At 35.6% G+C, this 17,219-nt stretch overlaps 2 protein-coding genes across 2 annotated transcripts; one reads left to right on the forward strand and one right to left on the reverse strand.

Annotated features, from left to right (window-relative positions):
- The first annotated feature begins 668 nt into the window (after positions 1 to 668).
- On the forward strand, positions 669 to 9,289 carry LOC145597758 (dual specificity protein phosphatase PHS1-like). The gene is made up of 11 exons (XM_081654003.1): positions 669 to 944; positions 1,129 to 1,218; positions 1,334 to 1,479; positions 2,834 to 3,038; positions 3,524 to 3,697; positions 3,779 to 3,939; positions 4,324 to 5,377; positions 6,764 to 6,910; positions 7,014 to 7,241; positions 8,088 to 8,245; positions 8,530 to 9,289. The coding sequence occupies exons 1-11, from the start codon at positions 894 to 896 to the stop codon at positions 8,885 to 8,887; spliced, it is 2,772 nt and encodes a 923-aa protein (XP_081510129.1). The 5' UTR covers positions 669 to 893; the 3' UTR covers positions 8,888 to 9,289.
- A 311-nt stretch (positions 9,290 to 9,600) lies between these two features.
- Positions 9,601 to 14,235, reverse strand: LOC145598686 (phosphoribosylglycinamide formyltransferase, chloroplastic-like). The gene is made up of 6 exons (XM_081655066.1): positions 14,110 to 14,235; positions 12,970 to 13,408; positions 12,561 to 12,672; positions 10,891 to 11,067; positions 10,234 to 10,360; positions 9,601 to 10,025 (listed from the first exon to the last, which is right to left on the reverse strand). Exons 2-6 carry the CDS (start codon positions 13,346 to 13,348, stop codon positions 9,912 to 9,914), a joined length of 909 nt encoding a protein of 302 aa, XP_081511192.1. The 5' UTR covers positions 13,349 to 13,408; positions 14,110 to 14,235; the 3' UTR covers positions 9,601 to 9,911.
- Positions 14,236 to 17,219: the final 2,984 nt, after the last annotated feature.

A 17,219-nucleotide genomic window follows, 5' to 3' on the forward strand; every position in this document is an offset into this window, starting at 1 on the left:
GATTTATGTCATAGAGTAGATAATGTATCATATTTTAGATCAATTACACAGCGTGTATTAAATTAGACGATGACGTGTTTCATAATTTCAAGTACATATTTAAAATTAAACATGTAATTGTGTTTATGTCATAGTGTAGAGTTACATTTACAAAAAGAGATTTCAAATTAGTTTAACTCTTTTTTAAGCAAGTGAGGTTTAAGTCCAAATCAGATCCAATTAAATAAGAGTTGGACAACACCTAAATTTCCGTGAGTGTTCCCCGCCATTTTTGGTACTCCCTCCGTCCCTAAATTACATTCCTCCTTTCTATTTTTGGTATTCCAAAATTACATTCCTCCTTTCTATTTTTGGTAAGTTTTTTTTAGTAAATCAACTCTCTTTTTCTGTTTTATATTTAATGCTTTCTCACTCATCCTTACCTAATCTCACTCATAATCTTTGTGCCAAATTACAATGAATATGATTGATTAAAATTTTTTAATTAGGAGCATGTGATTGGTCCTTTTTTTTTGCAAAGGATTGATGACTTGTCATGAGTAATAAATAATCTATCTTTGTACTTCCCATTGCATTATCTAATTATTGTTATTTGTCTTATTCTTCCCTCCTTAATTCCCGTGTAAATTTCCAAAGAGGAATGTAATTTAGGGACGGAGGGAGTAGTATCTATTGAAGATCTCAAAACCTGCAAAACCCCTCCTCCTAAAACTCCAAACTTCAGCAACACCAAAAACTTGATCACCATTTTTCCCAAAAAAGCGGGAAAATGTTCAAAAACTGCTATCTTTCAAAAACAAACTACCAACACTCAACATCTGTCTGAATATCAGATGCCCATTTCATTTGAATCCATCAACTCCCAAAAAAAATTAAAAAAATAAATAAATAAAATGACAGATGAAGAACAAAAGCAGGATCCAATCATCAGTTCCATGCTCCAGGTTTATTTTTCTCTATCCTATAAATATTCTTGTACTCTCTGATAAGTATTAGTATGGAAAGTTTCAATCTTTCTAGGAATTAAGGTTTGAAATTTGATGGGATTTAAACTAGAATAGAGTTGATTTGATTGGATTTTGAATTGGGTATTTTGAATTTTGAATTGTATGATTGTCGAATTTGCAGGACAGAGAAGAGGAAGATCAAAGAAGCAAGGAATTTGAATTTGGATTTGATGAGCCTGAAACCCCTTTACCGCTTACTGTTACTTCTAGGGTTTGTTTCTTGAAATTCTTGATTTGGGTTTTAAATTTGATTTTAGGAAATGGGTTTGATTTGTTGATTGGTGAATGGGAGTTTGATGTGATTGAATAAATGGAATGGAATGCAGGTGTTGTATATGTTGGGTGACTTGACTGCTGGCCCGGCTTATAGGTTCACACAATGGTTGGAATTGGTTCGTAAGCGAACCGCTCAGTATCGGTCTTCCGGCTTCCCTCACCGCCCCCCGAGTTTGGATCTTGATAAGTCCTTGAGGTATTTCCTTTTGTCCAATCTCCTGTTTGTTTTGCTAGTTTTATCAGACATTGTATTACCAAAATAATCAAACAATTTCTTTGAGTTGTAAAAACTGTTATGTGCATTCTGATCCTCATCAACGGAGCCAAATTGCCCTTTTTTTGGAAATCATAGTTGGCAAAAACTATCATTGACAACATGCCAACGTAGTATATCTTGCTGAAATGGTAGACAACATATACAAATCCTTTGAAGTGATCTTGAGAGAATACATATTGCTACTTATTTTGACCTCACTCAATTTCACCAAATGTGGGCTGACGGAAAGAGTATAAGTGATCAACATGTTGTAGAAAAATAATAGGCAAATTTTTTATCTCAGAATTTTATACTGTTTTGGGAACTATAGATAAAAATTTATCACTGTGAATGTAAACAATATCCTTATTGTATACTGGGTATTTTATTACTTGAGAGGTCTTGGGTTTTTGTACAAAATCTTGACTGATTACAGTAGCAGTTGTGTGTTTTCCCCCCTACAATATTTATTCTTAAATTTCATAAACAGCCAATTTGATAGCTGTATCATTGTAGTAAAGTTCCCAGATGTATAAGCTTAAGCTCTGCTTTTGTGCTTACTTCTAACCCATATTCAGATGAACAATATATTCCACAATTATCTCCTTATAGTGATGAGGGGTTTCTTTATGAGGCACTCTATATAATTGAAAGATGAATACTTGGCACAATTTGCCAAGACAAATAGCTGCTATTCAGAATCCTGGTTTAGTGACCACAACTCATCATTTAATAGTTGGTTAAGGCTGTTAGATGCTAGTCATATAATTGTAGCACAGAAGCATCATGTTCTACGTCAATGAGTAATGATCAGAATTTATATCCATGTGTTCAGGATTGCTGAGCCGATAGCACACCTATGGTGCTAATATTGTTGCTTTACTTTAATACTTTTGTGAACATGAAAATGTTTTAGGATTAGTTATTAGGCCACGTTCTTGGAAACTTGATCATCATGATCTCTTTTTGCTACATGGTGACTGAAGATTCTATCCGTTTTAAACTATAGTCATAGATCTGGAGCTTCCATTTCACAACTTATGCAGCCACTTGATAAATGAGATCTCTAATCCATTGGCAATGCATGTCCTTTTCACTCTGTAGCCCTTTTAAATTAGAGACCATGTTATGAATTGTGATATTTTGAAGAGAATTCTTAAATTTGGAAATTGTTTCCTTCATTCTTATCAATTGGCATAGAATATTAGCTTTTTTCATTTCTCGAGGGAATTTGTGACAAAAATCTTTAATCTGGGTAATACTTTAGTTTAATGTCAAAATTTTGTTTACACAGAGCAGGCGAATCAGCTACTGGCCAAATAGACTCTTCACCCTCCGAACAAGCTACTGAAATTAATCTTTGGGAAAGGCTTGGCAAAGCTGCTATGTTGGACATTGAATCAAGCACCTTTTGTTGGGACAACCTCTCTTCACTTCATCACACAGAGCACAGTGGCAGCACTGACCAATCTGATGATGATATGAGTAAAGCCCTGGAGGTAACAAATCATTTACTTCGTATTTATTTATTTTTATAGAGGAAACATTAGTGACACATTTAAAAACAGAATCAAGGAGTCGTTGAAGTTTAATAATTTTTTCTTAATGAGCTTCTCTTTGGATGCAACATTTTATTTTAAACTTTTGTCTACTTTCGTGTGGGATTTAGTTACAACACAATTTGAAATTGTTCTGTATAGTGGCTATCATATGACTTTCATGGACAACTCTGAGTCTCCCTACTTTTTGTTGGCTAAATTATATTTAGATGAATGTGTACAATAATTGTCATATGAGTAATTAACACTGCATATCTATCTCTTCTCGTTGTTAACATATGGTCCATTTCAGAGTCTGGATTGTTTTGCGACCTAAGTAGCTGGTCTCACACTTGGGATGGGGTTTACAGCTTATATGTCTTTGTTACCTTTTAAATTGAAATTAATCTTTAAGTCCATACTGTTTCCCAACATCCTCACTATAGGTGACTGTCAACTCTGGTGGAGTTGTCTTCTTTGCTTTGTTTAAAACTGTTAATGATGATTGCAAAGTACGAGAAACTGCTGCTGTGATCAAGTTTTCTTCATCAAGAATGGCCACACAATCAGAACGCTTTGGCTATGAATTAGCAAAGTGGCTAGGAGTTCGAATACCTCAGGTTGTTTCCTCTTACATGTGAATATCTGTTTCTATAGCTGGCTGTATGAGGTTGTTTCATGAAATTTTTTGTAAATTTTAGGCAAGAGTCATTCATAACACCAGTTCAGAGTGGCTTCGCATAAAGGAGGCTGCTGAAAAGGCCAGAGAAGTAGCTGTTTCAGAGAGAGATGAAGTTGGCGAAGTGACATGCTCTGAGCTTCTTGAAGCTCTTGAACTTAGCCGATGCCTTTTCTTAATGAAGTATGCCCCCCTATGTGTGTGTTTGTGACATAGTTTGTAATGCTAGAAGCAGGAATTTTATGCAGATCTAAAACCGTACATTCCTTTCTCTTTAGAAGTTTGCTTATGACAATCTTATAAATCCAACAAACAAGAAAAGGGTGGAGAGTTTGCCTTGGCTACTGTAGCTATATTGGACTTAGATTTTGGGCTATAATGAGACGGAATCTCTCTAACCACACCCGACATAGTCTGTAGGGACCACAATGGGAACATTGGGAAGGGAATTTCTGAAATTATGTTAACACACTGCAAATCAAATTTTTTTTTTTATTTTTTTAATTTTTTTTTTAGAGCTTTAAATCCCATCTTCTCAGTGACACTTTTATATATTTGTTTTTGCAGTTATGTACATGGTTCCCCCTTATTGGAGAATCAAATTGCGTTCAATTCCAGAGATGCTGCAGAGAAGATAGCATCAGCTCTTGGCAGGATATTGATGCTAGACCTTGTTATCAGAAACGAAGATAGATTGCCTTGTAAGCAGCTAGGCTGGCGTGGCAATTTTGCTAATTTATTGTTTGCTGACAAAAATGCCTCTGCAAATAGGGACTTGTTGGAGGATGCATATGATTCTGCAATGAAACGTTTCAGACCAAGAGTGGTCAGGGCTCTGCAGAAAGAGAGAAGAGCAAATTCTGTTGATAGCAGATTGGACCCCAATAATAATAAAATAAAGTCACAAAAGTCTGATCTTACTGATGTTATGAAATCGCCAATATCCAGCAGAGTACTTGTGGAAGATCAACATATGGATGAAGTGGGTGATACGGATTTTATCATTGTGGCCATTGACTCTGGTGTTCCTCGAAGACCTCCAGCTGGTAAACGTGCTAATGACCAGGCAAACTATCCAAGGTTAGTGGAGCTGCTTCTGAATAGCTCCACATATTCTTCACATCTGCTATATGAAATATCTGGAGGTAAGTTAGGGTATCCTGAAGCTGATAACATAAATGATTGTTCTACTGAGATGAAGTCCATTGTCCAAGCATTCCGGATTGGATTTCGTGCTGCTCTAAGGGACATGCAGGGTTTTCATATGTTCCTGCTTACTCTGAACCAAAAGCTGGATACAGTTTTGCGCACTTTTATGAGTATAGTCAACCGAAATTCTGCTGGGGAATCAGATAAAGAAGATTTTATGGTCCCTGAGTCACCGAAATCTGCTGGAGTCCATTTCTCTTCACCCGCTTCGCATACAAAGGAACACACAGCATACGATAGTACTCCAGTCTCAAATGACAAACAATCATCTTCAGGACCTAAGGATCATTCCGACTCTATTTCTCCCAGCTCGCGAGAAAGCTCCCAGGGAAAGTATGCAAAATGGAGTGGTGAGGCTGTTCGTTGCTTGCGCTTGACAACAAAGCTCCGAGACTTCCATAAATATGCAAAGGTGTGTTTCACGTTTCTCAAATTTGCAGGGTGACAGTTGAGAGTTGACAATTTGCATACTTGTCCAAAAAGTTTTGAATTGACCTGTATGTTTCACGTTTCTCTCAATTTTATATTTTGTTAATAACAGGCAAATTCTGGGTGTAGATGATTTCATTGAGTCCGGCAAGGGCAGTAACATGTCCTTTTGTAGTTTATACTTTATATGTGGCTAGTTTTTGGAAAGGCAATTATCAATAAAAAAATACTCTAATTTTTAAAATCTATTCAGAAGAGTTGCAGAGTATAATTTTGTTATGATAAATGAATAGGTTAGTAATTTATATGTGGATGACTTGTTTGAGTTCTAAAGTGTGGGAGGTAACTTTTGAAAAAAGCATATACAAATAAGAGAATTTCTTGATTTTAGAATTCTTATTAACTTTAAAATGCTTCTAGCTGTTAAGCCCGTGCATTGTCCAGGTTGTTAGTATTGCACGAGCATGTAAAATGTTGTTTATAATATGATCGGGAATTATAAACCCTCCTATAGATTTTTTCATCTCAAAGCCATACTTTAAGTCTTCTTGTTCAACATGAATAGGATTTGTTTTATTGTTTGGTTCACATATTCTATCTTATTTCACTAGTCTCAACTTATCACAAATGAATTAAAAAAAATTTAGATTTAATGTTTTAGGTGTCACTTCTTATGCCCCATTATAGTTCCCATTGTGCACAAATTAATTGAATGAAACTATACTATTAATACGCACATAATGACATGAGTAGGATCAAAACATAAGTTTAAATTTTAACTTATAGTTATCTAATAATTGGCTCTTGTTTAAAATATTTTTCAAGCATTTCTTGTTTGTATGCTGAATTTTTTTAAAATTGTGTGTAAAACATTATATTCAATTTTACTTTACTTAACTATTGAAAATTAAACTCTATGTGTCTCTTATCTTAAATATTTTTTTTTTTAAATGATAATTTGTGACCTAGCATATTATGCAGCCCTCTAAATGTTCTTGAAAAGTTCCTGTCTCAAACATTGATTTTTTTTTTTTTTTTTTTTTTGCAAATGGAAGTCTTCTGAATCTAGGCTATAGATATTTAAATTTGTAGCCCAAAGAGTTGGATTTAAATCTCCATGAAGTGTACTGCTGAATAGAAGAAATTTTGCTACCAATGGCTTTTATTTGCTCTGCTTCACTAATTATCAAAATGTTATGTATATATTTTCCTCATTTTTGTGTAGATACTTTATCATATGTATATCTTCAAGAAGTTTCTTTTGCAAGTTGTATGGTTGTACCCAAAACTCTAGTTGTTTAGATTGTAGCTTTTTGAGAAACAAGTTTCTTATTCATGCAAATTTGAAAGTTCTCTGTAATATTTTCAGGTAGATGCTGAACTGAGTAAGGAACTGGAACTGTGGAATGATACGCTACGCAATGATGTAGTCAAATTATGTTATGAAAATAATTTTAATTCTGGTTTTTTTGAGGGAAGTGATAATAACACAGTGGTTGATGCTTATGAGTTAAAGGTGTGAACCAATTTGTCCACTTGTATATTTATATTTTCGGTCACTGTATTCGTTTTAAACTTGCTGGTTATGACAATTTTGTTGAATCTATGTAAACTTGCAGGTTAGGCTGGAGCATATCCTTGAGAGGATCTCACTGATATCTGATGCTGCCAACACAGAGAAGCCATCATTAATTACAGATAATTTGTTCATAAGCGGAGCACTGGCTGCAAGATCTGTGTTCACACTCCAGCATCTAGGAATCACACATGTACTCTGCCTTTGCTCAAATGAAATTGGACAGTCAGACTCACAGTTCCTTGAGTTGTTTAAATATCAAAACTTTTCTGTAAGTAACATCCCATTTTCCCTCCCTTTATATATACTTCCTCTTCCATTTTACTCGCAATAGTTGAACATTTGACACTATTTACATAGTTCTATGTGACTATCTTTAGTGATTGATATGTAAGGCAATATATAGTCGAGTGTGATCTTATTAGATTCGTCTCAATATATACTTTTATAGTATCAACCTCTTATAATCTTCACGTAATCATAATTGAAGATATATCAAGTTATGCATCGGAAAACGTGAAAGTGAAATTGTTGTCTGTTGGAAGCTATGTTACTTCCGACCCCTTGCTTTATGTTGGGTGTCGTGTGTCGGATCCTCCGACACTTCGACATGACACGACACCTAAATACTACTGCCTTATATAAATTTTGGAGTGTGGGAGGATCCGACACCATATTGTACACGACACTCTAATCCGAATCTGTGCAACATAGGTTGGAAGTGGAACTTGGAATTAAATTGGAACAGAGGAATTATTTAACTTTAGCTTAACTGAAGAACACAAAAGAGACCGTGATCATAGAGCATATTTTTTGTAAAGAATTTTAAGTAGATTAGTCCATATTCTCAGTTGTTCTTAACAAAACATGCATGGTCAAGAAATTGAAGATGTGAAGGTATCAACTTTAATTTATACATGGTAAAAGAACTTAAAAACGATGTTTACTGCATTACAAATTAGTTGTAACTGCCTTCTTTGTAAGTTCCCTCTTTGAAAATATGTGATGGTGCATCAATACACCCATTATGAATTATTTGTCAAGTACACTGAATGCTAGTTATTTTTTGGGGATGCTTTTTTTTTTTCTTGCTTTTCATGCTGTGTTAATGGGACAGATTACTGACGAGGAAGATTCAAACATCAGTAGTATTTTCAACGAAGCCTGTGACTTCATAGACAATGTTGAGAAAACAAATGGGAAGGTTTTGGTTCATTGCTTTGAAGGAAGAAGTAGAAGCGCGACAGTGGTTCTTGCCTATCTCATGCAGAAGAAGTAAGTAGAAATTGATACTGTTGTGCCCTATAAATTTAAGATTTGTGACTCCCAATGGCTGTCATGAAAGTAGTTGCACCCTTCATTACTTTGTCGCCACTGTCCTTGTCAGTCTATTGATCTTCATGGATATTTATACACCTTTCCTGACTGATTGCCTGAAATTCATATCTATTGCCCTGCTGCCTCCTGCGCACAAATTAAAGGACAAGAAAACTAACGACTAGTGATTATAAACTTGATGTGGGTTTCTGAGAATAACCTACAGGTTTATTTTGATACAGGAACTTGACTTTATTAGAAGCATGGAATAAGCTGAAGAAAGCTCACCGGCGAGCCCAGCCAAACGATGGGTTTGCTAAGATTTTGCAGGATTGGGATAAATCACTGCATGGGAAGGTTTCAATGGAGTGGCAACAGAGGAAACCTTCCATGAAAGTTTGCCCTATATGCGGGAAGAATGTTGGGCTGAGCAGTAGTTCACTAAAACTTCATTTGCAAAAATCACATAAGAAACTGTCATCAGGTAGTGTAGACAGTGCTATGACGATGGAAATACAGAAAGCAATAAGAGCACTCAAGATTAGTCGAGGAGGTAGTGTTAGTCCTACTCAAAGAGAATCACCCTCGATGTTGGAGTAGAGTTGACGTTTTGTTGTTGTACTATTACTAGCTACCAGTGTAAGCAATTGTACCACTATTTTAGGTTTAGTCTCTGTACTAGTAATGTAGTAAAGATGGAGCAGAATAATGCAAAATTCCCATTGTAACATCCGCTTTCGAGGTTCCATCAGTTGGGGTAACATACAATATAAATGGGGTTGCATAAACAGAATATATATGGTTTTGAGTTATGGCAGGGTAACCCAGGCTTCACATACGTTGTATCGGAAGTTTTACATGCAGTTCATTACTATTAATTAATCAACATGTGTAATTTCGCCCAGCTTTGGTAGCATAAGGGTCCATTTGTAATGTACAAAATAAAAGTAACTACTACCTCCTCCGTTAATTATTAATTGCAACTTTGGGGTATTAATTGTGATATATAAAATATTCTAAAGTCACAACTAATACTTAACGGAGATAGTATTAGCGACTTTTGTTGTGGATCTTTGTGGTGAAAGAAATGTTATCTGGGGTATATTAATAATACAAAGTACCGAGTAGATTTTTAGAGCAAAGTGTAGAGCTACATCATTTTTGCCATAGTAGTTCAGTAGCATATGTGATGAGTAATACATTTGTAGAGAAAATGTACCCCGCATTTGCCAATTACCATAATATAGCAAGTTAAACCAAAACTCAGCTGCTAATTTATCATTATAGGAACCTTACAGTGCTCAATGGCTATCTCAAAAATGGTCAGTGTACTGTCATTCCTCATCCAATCAATCCCAAAATAGATTAATTCAGCTTCAAGATACAATAATTATAGGTGATTCAAGTATACACAACCTTATTGGTACAATTCTCAAATGGTCAGTACTAGAAATTTCTTAATCGAATCACAGAAGCTCTACCCTGATATTGAAGGGCACCAACAACATAATCTAGTGCCAAAATTTTGTTAGACTCTAAAAGTGCCCAAAAAAAAAAAAGGCTCATTTTCATAGAGCAAAATGTGATCTGCACTGAGGTTGATCTCCTACAAGCCAAAGCTAACCTAACTGTATTGCTGTGGATCTTCTTTACTCTGGATAAGCGGAACACCATCATTCCTCCAAATTAGACGGTCTTCACATAATGCTGCAACTACGTCCACATATAATTGATGCTCCTGTAGAAGGAAAAAAAATAAATAAATAAGAGATTTATTTGAGCTGTACACATTTTTCTGATGAAATCAAGAGACTTGAAAATTGACTATGCAAGCTCATAGCTGTAGACACACAAACTTCGGTAATTTGGATATAATCACTCGCAATTACACAGCATTACCCTTCTTGCAGACTAATTTTGTAACAAAGTCCCTCAAGTTAATATACCTCATGCAGAACCCGAGCTGCCAACTCCTCTGGAGTGTCAAAAGCACACACAGGCACAACTCGCTGGGCAAGGATCCGGCCAGTGTCATATTCCTCATCAACAAAATGGATAGTAGGACCAGAGTATCTGGACAAAAAAAGAGTATTCAAGAAGACTATTGTAAGCTTAAAGTCAAACTCGTAAGATAAATAAAACACTTGCACTTCCATTTAGAGCTATACTAAAAAAAACAACTGGCTAAAATCAAGCCGCGATAATTCACTATTGCCACATATCTGAGTAATGTATTGACATATTGTGAACCAAACATAATCAAGGGCAAATTTAATGTAGAAACCAAGGGATAAAAGGTATTGTCTTGACACAACCATTTCACATCACATCTAAATTTCAATAAATGGACCATTCTCATCAACTTTTGATAAATTTGAGCACACATCCAAAATTAGCATTGGCATCGAAAGTTTATAGTGTACAGCAGTACAGGCAGCTGTCTTGAAAACACATGATCAGGTTCCTCTTTCTTTCACCATGAACTAATGTGTGATTTGAATGTGCTAAAAACCAACAAATGCAATCTAAATTCTACACTTTTTGCAATATAAGTAATATAAATCGCGAGTAACATACAATATAATTCCGAACAGCAATATTACCTTGCTCCAGAAGCCATAACTGCTTTATGAACCTTGAGCCCGTAATAGCCTTTGCCACCAAAAGCTGGTAGAAGTGAAGGGTGTATATTTAGTATACGCTTAGGAAAATGTTGAACCAATTCAACTGGAATAAGCTTTAAATATCCAGCAAGAAGTATGAAGTCCACTTCAAGTTCCCTGCATAAAATTCAAAACTGATTCACGTACATTCACAGAGAAACAAGATCTTCAAACCAAAATTCTATTGCAGAAATAGCCTCAGAAACGTGGATGGGAAGTATGTTACATTCAAAGTCATAAGTAATATGGCATGAACCATTTGGGAAAAGTAAGATCAAAAGTTACGGTGGACTTATAGTGGCCAGATTTTTTATATTTGAAACTAAATTTGGTAATGTTGTGAGAGGTATTCTAGACATGTTCAGAATTCTTAATATAGTTAACAAATCTTAGGATAAAAAATTTTGACCTCGAAGTGGATGATCAAAGTATCAAACACACACACATGGTATAATGGAGTGCAAGTGACCATACCCAATTTAAATGGAAATGTAGTAGTATCATACATCTTTTCTTTTTCTTGTTTTTAATCACTTTGCTTTTATGCTCTACACAATTAACTTTATTTCATTTTTAGTTCTCTTTCCCCATTTATTTGCATATTTTCATACTCTCTCTCTCTCACTTTATCTTACACCCAACCACTCACCTTTTTACACTCTCGCTTACATCTTCCAACTAATTTTTTGTGAAAAAATTCCATGATTTTGAAATAAAAGTGAAGTGTCCAAAAAGACACATTTTAGTACTAGTGTACAGATGCATAATGGGGGGATTTATAAAACCCTTGTGAGAAGGGGATGGGTGTAGAGATATTTGGGTTGAACCAAAACTTAAAAGGGAATATAGAAACGGTAGAAATTCAACTAAATAACATAAAAGAGAGCCACGAGCATTGTTGACCTTTTCTTTACTTGTTTACCCCGTAGCAAACAGCCCCTTTCATCTTTCTCCCCAAAAGACACATTTTAGTACTAGTGCCAGACCAACCAAGCATTCGAAGTTTTTATGTTACTATTCTTCATGCCAATATCTCGTACAATAAACTTAAAAATAAAAAAGTTTGCAATCACATACTCTGCTGGTGCAAACTCAATCTCCCACTCTGTAAAATTTAACACTTAAAATGGACCATATATTGTCATCACTAAATATTGATGCCCAAGATGCTAATGATCAACGCTTCAAAAATCAGTTAGAGTTCCCTCTTTTTTAGTTTCTCTACTAGTCTACTTTGATTTTTGCAGTTTTTACATATCCTACTTTGACCATACATTTCACTACTACATAAAATACAAATGCAATTATGTATGTGACTCAATATATACTTTTAAAATATCAACTTTTTACATGTTTTACCAAAATATAATTGTAAAGTCAAAATTGTACATTGTCACACTTAAAAGTCAAAGTGGAAGAACTGAAAATATGGGGGAGGTACATATATACATGTTTATTAAGCAAACTGAAAAAATAACAAGTTTTATGCAACAAGAAATAAACTTTACACGACTCTTGGTTAAGGAATTACTCCAGTCTACTATTTGGAATTAGGAAGAAAATAATGATCCCAGGTAGTAAAACAAATAAAGTGTTATCAAGAAACTAACCTAAGAGTAGTTACAAGGTCGCTGGATAAAAGTTGTTGTGATTCTTCTTTTGTTCTTGGAAACAAAACAACTGGAATACCATTTTCTTTTGCATAGGCTGCACCTCCACAGCCTGTCATTCACACACGGTGCACCCCAAAGCTAGTTATTTATAAGCCAATCAAATGTAAAATTTTCAAATCTTCTCTCAATGAGTAAGCTAGCAAGTAAGTTACTGATAAATAGCTAGTTAGCTACACATCAAGAAAATATGAAACACATTAAATGGAAGCATGAACACTAAAGAATGTTAAACAGAATTCATAAAAAACATAGATCAGAAAGCGTGAGAGTGAACTCTGGGTAAAAAATGACCTTCTACAGGAGTTCATATACTTGTCAATGCAATAGTAAAGATTTGATATTTTACCTCCTTTGTTGGTAACCAACACAACTACATCTCCAAGTACTGATCCATTGAGTGTTGCTTCATGAATTGCCTTGAAATTAGAACCTCCACCGGACACAAAAACTGCCAACCTTTTCCTATTAGGCTTTGAATTGTGTTGTGCTAAATCGTCAGAAATATCTTCTACTTTACGGGAGCTGACTGAACATAAGAATTGTCTTCTACTACTCCTAATTCTACAAGTTGATAAACCATATGTTTGATCGGTTGGCATAGAACTCCATTTGGTTGATCGAAGAAAACAAGGGATTGCTGTATCAGACACCGAGCCTTTAAAGTCCTTAAAAGATGGCACAAATGCACTTGTAGAAAGTCTTGTAAGCAAACTTTGAGCTCCCATCAACCCTTAAAATGCAGAAGATATGTCTCGTGACTGTAGAGAGGACCACTCAAAAGATAACTGACGGACAACAAAAGTTGAATTCATAAGGCACTACGTAGTTAGGCACTCAATGAGACGCAAATGATCTCGTTAGATGTTTGTATGAACAATGTATGCATAAATATTAATTACAGCAATTCATGCATCATTGCATCCCTACACCATTCTCCTAGGGCAACTTACTACATAACTAAGGACAAAATGGAGTTTCAAGTCTTTGGCCGCTTAGCATTACTAAAACGAGTGAGCGAAAAGCATTACCAGTAACATTAAGTAATGATTCTAAATTGTCTAATAAAGGGGTCTAACCAATATTGTGTTCTAAATAGCTAGTATAAAAAAGGGGGCAAACAGGTTAATCCCATTAGCCCTTGCTCATTCTCTTCATTCTTCCTCGTGACCGAGAGTGTAATCTAGCTAATAAAAACCCGAGTTCAACGTAATCAAGTTAATCAAGCATACAACAGATACCCCATTATTATATTGTTGTGTTGCTACCTGCTGCTTCAGTTTTGCCTTATTCTTTATCATCTTTTCAATTCTTTACACCCCATTATTACCAATCAAGCAAATAATTCAAGAACAAACACAACACCACCAACTACTCACAACTTTCAACTCAATACAAAAATTAAATTGCAACACAGTAGAAAAATTACAAATGATAAACCCTAGATTTTGAAATAAATATTCGATTAAAAAAAAAGAGAAGAGTTTACCTAGAAGCTGCTTTAATGGAGGAGGAAAAGCTCAGAAGCCGCTTCAATGGAGAATATAGGAGTGTAGAGTAACCTCTAAGGAGAGAGAGTTAGAGAGTGGGGAATAATATCAACGGAAATAATAATTTTTTTTTTAAAATAAACAACGCTAGTAAACTTATACTTCCGTAACAGCTCTTCTGTGTTGTCCGTCTAAAAAAATAGCTTGTGTTATACACTTATACCAATAACATTGTCTCTTTTGTCCCGTCAAAAAAAAAAAAAAAAAAAAAAAAAACATTGTCTCTCTATAAGAATTTCCTTTAATAAAAAAATTAAAAAATATATAAAAAAAAAAAGGTGCTCTATAAGAATTCAATACTAAACCTTCACACACAAAAAAAAAAAAAAAGAATTCGATAATAAAGACTAGAGATGTCAGTTTCTGACCCGAATCGTTAAACCCGACTATTTCGAATCCATCCGAAAAGAAACCGAGCTGTTAAAAATCTGTTTTTTGGAAATCGAAAACCGACCCGACCCAATTTTTTCCAACCCAAAACTAAACAGAACCAAATTTGTGTGAACCGTTACTAACCCGACTTGTTATCAAGCCAAACCGTTACAACCAGAAACTGAAAACAACTCGAACCGATTACAACCGAACCCGATAGTAACCCGACTCGTTTAAAACCAAAAACCGTTTAAACCCGACAAAAATTTGATAAACCTAAACCGTTCCAAATCGATCATAACCTGTTGTGACCGAACCATTTATAACCTATAGCCCGTTTTGACCGATTCGTTTTCAACCTGTAACACGTTAAGACTGAATAGTTTACGATTCATAACCTATAATGACCGAGTCTTTTACAACCCATAACCTAATATGTTTATAATTTGATCCAATTCAACCCACTGCTTGATAAACCCAACTGATTTATGACTTAACTTGATTATAACATGACCCGTTCCTACCCATTATCTGACTAACGCGACTCGATAATGATCCGACTCGATTTTAACCCGATATGATTTGAACTGAAACCTGCTTCAAATTGGATAAATTCGTTTTCAAACCGACCAAGTTCAATCCAAATCGATTATGACCTGAACCGATAATCACTGTATCCGATTTCACCCGATCTATTTTGAACCGAAATCCATTTTCAAACCAACCCAATTTAACTCAAATTGATTATGACCCGAACCGATTACCACCCAACCCGATTAAAACCCGAACTGTGTTGAACCGAAACCCACTTTAAATTGGCAAAGCTCATTTTCAAACTGACCCGGTTCAACCCAAAAGATTATGACCCACTGGCTACAACCCACTCTGATTAGGACCCGACCTGAATAGAAACCAGAATATAATAAACCAAATCGAATTGACCTGATAATTTTCAAAACCAATACAAACCGACCTGCTAATTATTTCAACCCGTTATAAATCGACCTATTATAAACCCAACCCAAACCCAAACTGTTTACCTAACACCCTTCTAAAGACCATATTCAAGTTAGGTTAAAATTTTAACTACAAATAGTTATTAGGAAAATTTGAATTTTGGTACCTCGAATATTGGGCTAATTGAATTTTCGTACCCATTTAAAATTTATTTTTAAATTGGTACCTCCAAAGACACATAACTGTAGCTTTCAGTACCTCCGTCTTCATTCTGTAAAGCTTTCCGTTAGTGGACCCATTATCTAATTAATTAATAATTTATTTAAATAAAAAAAAAACCCAGCCAATGCCACCCTCCCCCCTCCCTCTCAACCACCTTTCCTCCTCCCCGTGCCGGCTGCCGGTGGCGTTCCCCGGTGCTGGCGACTTCACCCCCTCCCTTTCCCCCCCGCCGATTTCCCTCCTCTTTCCCACTCTTGGATGCCCCCGACATCACCCTCTTCCCCCTTTCCCCAAACCAATTTTTAGGGTTTTAGGGTTCAATTTCTTATCTCGCGGTGGTGGTCGTCGGCTCATCTGTAGTTGGTGGTTCGTTTGTGGTGGTCGACGGTTCGTATGGTGAAAGGTGGTTCGTTTTGGGGTTCGTGGGTGGTGGGTTTCTGGATTCGTGGGTTGTGGGTGGTGGGTTTCGGGGTTCATGGGTGGTGGGAGTTGTGGGTTTCGGGGGTTCGTGGGTGGTGGGATTGTGGGTTTCGGGAGTTCGTGGGTGGTGGGGTGTGGTGGGTTTTGGGGTTCGTGGGTGGTGGGTTTATAAGCTTCGTGCCTGGCCGCGGCGGCAGCTGCTATGGCTGGGCTTCATGCCTGGTCGCGGCGGCAGCTGCTGTGGCTTGGTGGTCGCCGTTGGTCGATACAAGGAGGGAAGCGTGACTGGTGGTATTTTTTATTTTTTTTATTTTTTAAATTAAAAAAGTTTTTTCTTTTTTTTTAATAATTTAAATTATTTAATAATTGATAATTGACCCCACTAACGGAAAAGTTAACGGAACATGGACGGAGGTACCAAAACCTATAAAGTTACACTTTGATGGGTACGTACCAGAATAAAAATCAATTTAAATGGGTACGGAAATTCAATTAGCCCCATATTCGAGGTACCAAAATTAAAATTTTCCTAATTATTAAGTTGCCCAAATAAAAAACTTTTTATTCATAAAAATATCAAGTCAGTTTGAGCCCGAATTTCAACACCAAAATATTTGTCCAAACCCGCCATTTGCCGGACTAAAGTATGTGTTTGTAAAAGCACCCTTATTCATAAACATATAAAAAACTGTTCATGTTACTATTCACATAAAAAAAAATATTTTCTCTCTCATCCTCCTCTTAACCATAAACTAATGTGAAATTGTTCATATTACTATTCACCTGCCATCCAACGACATGCATGGCGACACATGGCGGATCTTTTGTGTCACCAATTCATTTTTTTTGGAGTGTATGTTCACGTGACTTTTTCTATAAAAAAATCACCAAAAGCAAATGTTTGTCAGATAAACAATTTCTTACGAATGGTTTGCTTTTTCAAACGATTTATTGTTGTTCATAGCATTGTTCACCCACATTTGATTTTTTTTAACATTATTTTATGTAAATAGTAACTCAAATAATTTCCTTCATTCCTGGTTAAGGGTGCTCTAATGGACATTGTCGATTTGTTCCC

This window comes from Chenopodium album, chromosome 20, assembly GCF_948465745.1.
Source record: "Chenopodium album chromosome 20, dcCheAlbu1.1, whole genome shotgun sequence".
Classification (NCBI taxonomy): domain Eukaryota; kingdom Viridiplantae; phylum Streptophyta; class Magnoliopsida; order Caryophyllales; family Amaranthaceae; genus Chenopodium; species Chenopodium album.

Excerpts from the sequence above, each read along its gene's own strand:
- LOC145597758 (XM_081654003.1), top strand. The coding sequence starts at position 894 with ATGACAGATGAAGAACAAAAGCAGGATCCAATCATCAGTTCCATGCTC. Across the intron at positions 3,698-3,778 it reads TAGGAGTTCGAATACCTCAG|GCAAGAGTCATTCATAACAC; the intron begins GTTGTTTCCTCT and ends TGTAAATTTTAG. Across the intron at positions 3,940-4,323 it reads CGATGCCTTTTCTTAATGAA|TTATGTACATGGTTCCCCCT; the intron begins GTATGCCCCCCT and ends TTGTTTTTGCAG.
- LOC145598686 (XM_081655066.1), bottom strand. The coding sequence starts at position 13,348 with ATGGGAGCTCAAAGTTTGCTTACAAGACTTTCTACAAGTGCATTTGTG. Across the intron at positions 11,068-12,560 it reads GACCTTGTAACTACTCTTAG|GGAACTTGAAGTGGACTTCA; the intron begins GTTAGTTTCTTG and ends AATTTTATGCAG. Across the intron at positions 10,361-10,890 it reads GTTATGGCTTCTGGAGCAAG|ATACTCTGGTCCTACTATCC; the intron begins GTAATATTGCTG and ends TTTTTTGTCCAG.